The sequence below is a fragment of the Phaethon lepturus genome, unplaced genomic scaffold (genome assembly GCF_000687285.1).
Source record: "Phaethon lepturus isolate BGI_N335 unplaced genomic scaffold, ASM68728v1 scaffold6111, whole genome shotgun sequence".
NCBI lineage: Eukaryota > Metazoa > Chordata > Aves > Phaethontiformes > Phaethontidae > Phaethon > Phaethon lepturus.
Window position 1 is genome coordinate 43752 of NW_010518392.1, and position 6000 is coordinate 49751.

The 6000-nt window shown below is 34.4% G+C and overlaps 1 protein-coding gene across 1 annotated transcript in view; it reads left to right on the forward strand.

Moving 5' to 3' along the window:
- Window positions 1-6000, forward strand: part of KCNH7 (potassium voltage-gated channel, subfamily H (eag-related), member 7) — a gene marked incomplete at its 5' end in the record, with an annotated part of 81110 nt that overhangs the window by 40006 nt on the left and 35104 nt on the right. Inside the window, 2 exons of the mRNA XM_010296712.1 lie at window positions 148-547; window positions 1277-1476. Coding sequence (XP_010295014.1) covers window positions 148-547; window positions 1277-1476 — 600 coding nt within the window. The remainder of the gene's footprint in view (window positions 1-147; window positions 548-1276; window positions 1477-6000) is intronic.

Below are 6000 nucleotides of genomic sequence, written 5' to 3' on the forward strand. Positions count from 1 at the left end.
TACGATTACATTGAAATGGGTTAATCTACTGGTTTTGTTGATTCTGCAAAATAATGGAATTTGCACGGGTTTATTCATGCTGACTATTCATGAGACTACATTTGCTAACAGAGAAAATAAATTTCTATTTATATCTTATTTTTACAGACAACAACATTAATAGGTCTTCTGAAGACAGCTAGACTGCTGCGTTTGGTGAGGGTAGCACGGAAATTGGACAGATATTCAGAATATGGTGCTGCAGTTCTGATGCTCCTTATGTGCATATTTGCACTAATTGCACACTGGCTTGCTTGCATTTGGTATGCCATTGGAAATGTAGAAAGACCTTACTTGGCTCACAAGATTGGCTGGTTGGATTCTTTAGGAGAACAATTAGGAAAGCATTACAATAAGAGTGATGCAAGCTCTGGACCATCCATCAAGGACAAATATGTTACAGCACTTTATTTTACCTTCAGCAGTCTAACAAGTGTAGGATTTGGAAATGTGTCTCCAAACACCAACTCGGAGAAAATCTTTTCCATCTGTGTCATGTTGATTGGCTGTAAGTAGTTCTATCTTATTAATTATTTTTTTTCTTAGTGTTTGAGCAAATGACTTAACAGTCTAAGCTAATAAGATTATAAGAATGCAGCTGGAAGGGCAAATTCCCAGGGAAAGCAATGTTAATATGTGAAAATATGTTGTGACTCATGCAGTGTCAGGAAGTAGTCAAGTTGCTTGACTATTCAAAATCTGTTATGCAAACTGTCAGAAGTTTTGTGTTGTGTATCAGTGTCTGTAAGCAAATCCTGTATAGGGTAGCAAACTGAGTTTTGAGTGGATTTAGGAAACTATAGCCAATCATTTTTGGACAATCATAATTATATTTTATTTGTTGATTTAAACCCTGAATCTATAAATGTATGCATACCTTCTTAACTCTGCCCTTTGTTCTTAACTTGTACTTAACCTTAGTTCCTAGTTTTAGTTCTACCAAAGTCCATAAAATGAGATGAACCTAACTTACAACACTAAATTCAGGACTACAGATGTCCAAAGATAAATATTACCAACTTGATTACAACTTAATATTTAAGCCTCTCTGTTAACTGAGTTGGTACTGATACTATCAAATCAAGAAAAAGCTTCAGGTAAATCAATTCCATATCTCTGAAAATGTTTCTAGTCTTATTGGAGATGTTTTACATACAGAGTAAATTATAAGAACTGTTGCTTCATCTGCAAAACCCCATGATATGACTTAAGTAAGTTTTGTTTGTCTCTAATCCAGCATTAATGTATGCTAGTATTTTTGGAAATGTATCTGCAATAATCCAAAGACTCTACTCGGGAACTGCACGGTATCACATGCAGATGCTGAGAGTAAAGGAGTTTATACGCTTTCATCAAATCCCCAACCCACTGCGGCAGCGACTTGAGGAATACTTCCAGCATGCGTGGACATACACCAATGGCATTGACATGAACATGGTATGTTGTTCTGATTTTCAGGCGTGGATGCTGAGGAATAGATAAATGCATAAGAATTTAGATAGAGATTGTAAGTCTTCATTACTTATAAGCTGTAAAAGTACAAGCTTAAGAAGGTGGCTATACAGCAATTATTGAAAACCAAGACATTACAAATTTGGCATCCAAACATTTAACTGCCCAGATTATTACAAACTATATCAGAAATTTGAACTCTCACTGTGCCTATGAAAGGAAAGTTTGAGAACTGCTGTTGACTATTATAAACTTAAGACAAGAAAAAAAAAATCATAGGTTTCTTATTTCAGATGTAACTGTTCTAGAATTTTGTTTGTTCTTTGGCCTGATTTTCCACTTCCAGTATCAAACAAGAGTACCTTTGTTGGTATCTACAGAGTTACTCTTCTATAAAACCTGTGGAGATCAATTCTTTTCCAAAACCCTATAGTGTAATCTAGAACAGGTATATTGGGGGTGGGTGGAAGAGAGGAGGTAGATTAGCTGCTCTCTTCAGAGTGAAATAATCTAATCATACAGTAGTCTGAACAGTAGTTCGCTTGCATTCACAACCACATAATTCTGCACTGAAAGTCAACACAGTATTACTAGTCATTTAGCAATCCACAGAATCTCATTTCTAGGAAGTGGCAAGGTACAACACTCATATTTTTTGTTCTTGGTAAAAAAAACTGTAAACACTCCTTGCAGAAAACTATATTATGTGGCCAGCTAAAAACGAATCTTTTATCTGCTAATGAGCAAAAGTAAGCATCCATATTTCTGGCTTATTTTCTGGAGACAGCAACAACATTTTTTCTGAAAAGTTGACATAGGTTTGAAGACACTGAGAGCATTGTGCATCTTAAGGATCTATTAATCTGTGTCTCTAGAGGGATGCTTTCCAGAGCTATTCTGTGTTATAGACTGGAGACTTTGCAGAGCTCTCCATAAAGTTGCAAGGACAAGAAAATCTATACATTGTTGTGACAATTTAACAAGAAATGAACTTCCAAAATTTTGACATAAATTCAAACAGCTTCCATGTGGTATCTATACATAAGTTTGTGAATGACTGTTGGAGTGGTACATTTTTATGCAGAGAGCAGAAAGAATGGTCTTGATTAAAAGCTTTTATAAAGCTGAATCACTGACAGCTTGACTTTATGGTTACCATTAAGTAAAGCAGATCTTAAAAGCAAGACAGCAAATTAAATGTATTTGGCTTCACTTCCCACTTCCATAAGTGTCCCCTCCAGAGGGATGTTATGCCCAGCACAGGACAAGGATACTTGTATAAACCCCTGCTGGTGATTACTGCGGTGGGAGGCAGCATCGGTAGCTTCATCCTGCATGGCACTGAATGGCCCTAATTCCTTCTGATGGCAATGGGATTGTGGGGTGCCCAGCACTTTGCAGGATCAGGCCCTTAAGCTGCAGGTGGGTGCAGCCTAAGCCTAAAGTAGCTTATTGAATTATTTCTGAAGATATTACAAAATCATGTACAACTTAACTAATTCATCACCACTAATGGATGTACTAAGAACACCTGTTTCACATGAAATAGTAACTAAAATGACGTTGTCAGGTTAAACTTTCTGTAATGTAGGAACTGGTTTACTGGAATTAGTTTTGGATTTGTCATTAATGTGAAATACTAACTAAATGGATTAAACAGCCCATATTCTGCAATATGATTGTGAGGCAGTATGGAGGCTTTGTTTTAAATAAAATGTGAAAAAAATCAAGTTTAGTATCTTGTTTTGTTATATTTTATTTCTTATTCTGTTAACAATTCTGTTCCCTTAAGTTTTATGGCAGTCACTTAATTTTCTTAAAAATTGAGTTTGAATATATTACACTTAGTGCAAGGATAATATAAGAATTGTGTGATTTATATTGTACTTATGAAAGATTTATCTCTTTCCTGTCTGCTTCACACCTAAATACATGGAATAACACCACCCACTGGTAAGAGCAGGAGGTATTTATATCAAATTTAATTCCAGTATAAAGTGTGGAGAATATCCATGTTATCTGTTGGGTTCAGAGCTTGTCAATGCTTTCTAATTTTAATTGTAACTTTTTGCATGATGAAGGGGTAGATAGCAAAGGGAAATAATCCAAGTAGAATCAGATGTGGGGCAAAATGGTTACTAAAAATTAGATATTAAGAAATGTTAATCTAATCACATTTATTAATGACTGTTTTACCCCACAACTCAAATCATGCTTCTCTGCCCAAAAAAGGTCATGTGCATATTGGTTTGCATTAGATAGTTGCTCTGTAGGAATGTCACTCTGACAAAGTTGCCATGCTGATCATTCTGCATTTTCCTTTGCGTGAATGCTCTTAATTCAGACCATATATGCATGTCAGCACAAGCGCCAATGAAGTTTTCTTGGCTATAAGCCATGTGCATATGAGATGGACTTGCATGTGGTATTAACTTAATTTTGCATGAAATATATGTATTTACACACCAAAGGGTTAATACTGTCTTCAGACAAAGGTGTTTGACTCCTGTGAATATTTACTGGGAGTTTTTTGCAAATATCTGAAGGCAGAATTTGATCCAATGTCTTTCTTTTACATTTCATGACTGAAAACTGAATAAAATTTTAAAAACCTAAGTCCTCTTTCTCCTTTGAAATATTAAATGTATCAATAATTTACATTTTTTTATATATATATGTACATGTAATGTATACACACACATGCTCATATATATATAAAAAAATAATATTAGACAATATGTTTCAGAAGATGCTTTTAACTATCATCTGTAATACACTTAAGAATTCAGGAAAAGTAAAAAAAAAAAACAACAACTTTTAACCTCAGGAATAATACTGCACTAAGACTAAATAATCTTGATTTCCTAAAAAAAATCCTACGCTTTATATTGAAGCCCAGAAGATAATACTTTATGCTAATTTGAAATAACTAAACTTGAAATTAGCTTCAAAATTCTGATGGTGAAATATGCTGAGATCATTGTTTATTTGTTCATTTGTTCCCCTCTGCTTCATTTCTACATCTCTTTGATTATGTTTCACTGCATAATGTATTTTGATAAAAACAGTTCCACATAATTATGCATGGACTGGATAAACAGGATTTGGGATTTATTATAATCTGGATAAAAATCTTGAGTCTATAGAATAAGCATAATTTAAATCATATCCCTGTGGTATACTCTGACAAAGTCAAACTACAAAAAAATTATTTACATTGTATATTGTTTCATGAAAGATGTCACCAGTCCCAAAGATTTAAAGATATTATTTTTATTTTTTCAGTAATCCTGTTCTGTTTTTCCTAAACTCTCTTTGCTTTCTTTTCCCCCCTTTATTCTAATGTTATCAATCCAGCACTGATAATAACATGCATGTGATGCTTACCCTAAAAAGATTACATATTTAATGTTTGAGATCCTTTTTTAAGTTATGCATGTATTTTTTACAGTCCTGCCCCCTTTCTTTCCATGGATCTTCTGTGCATCTGAATAGCTTTATTTGTTTATTTTACCTTTAAAAAGAGTTCAAAGAAGTAAATAAGCGGGACAAGCTTTGGAAAGCATTTAGACAAATGTACATGTTAATTCAAATTTTGGATGTGGGACAGATTCCTTTCTATTTTGGGTTTAACCCAGTACCATGAAAGGAGAGAGCAAGTCAGAATTTTTTAATGTAAATTTATGGAACCTTCTCCTGTAATCATCTAAGCAAATGGTTGAATTTACACCTGTGATAAGTTGTCTTAGCCAGAGTGATCATGCAAGTACAGCAGAACACACAACTATCTTGAAGGTTCAGAACCAGCAATGCTACTATATCAAATAAAGGCCAGGTTCATCATTGCTTTGGTAAGGCTTCTTTTGTGAGAAATTGGCCACTGGTCACTGGATGACATCACTACATTTGTTATTCTTGCTTTTCCTCCCGTTGTGATCACTTCTTATGACCAAAACAATTCTGCCAATAGAACTATTGCCAGTAATATTCTTTCAACCAAGAAAATTAGAAAAGTAAATTCAAATGTCAAAAATAGCAAGGAGAAGTTCCTTATACCATCAGAAGGGTAATACAAACTAGAAGTGTTTGGAACAAAAACTATTAGTAATTAGTTAAACAGCGCGAGTATGTAATCACGGTGGAAAGTTTCTATATGTCATAATGGAAATCATAAGACATATAAGCCTGTCAGAAAGTACCTCAGACGTGATTAGCTGTAAAGCTCTTCTTTCATTTTCTATAGAAAGACCACTGAAAAATACAAATGCCTACAATTGATTGAGTTACAGAAAAGATGATAAAAAAAAAAGACTTTCAAGAATGTTCAATTTGCAAAGTGATCCTTTATCAGTTTTCCACTGCATTGTATTTTGTGGTCTAAGGTCTCAAAAACAAAAGCAATTAACAATTTCCTGGCCTATATCAGAAATAGTGTGGCCAGAAGGAGTAGGGAAGTGATCATGCCCCTGTACTTGGCACTGGTGAGGCTGGACATTGAAACATGTGTTC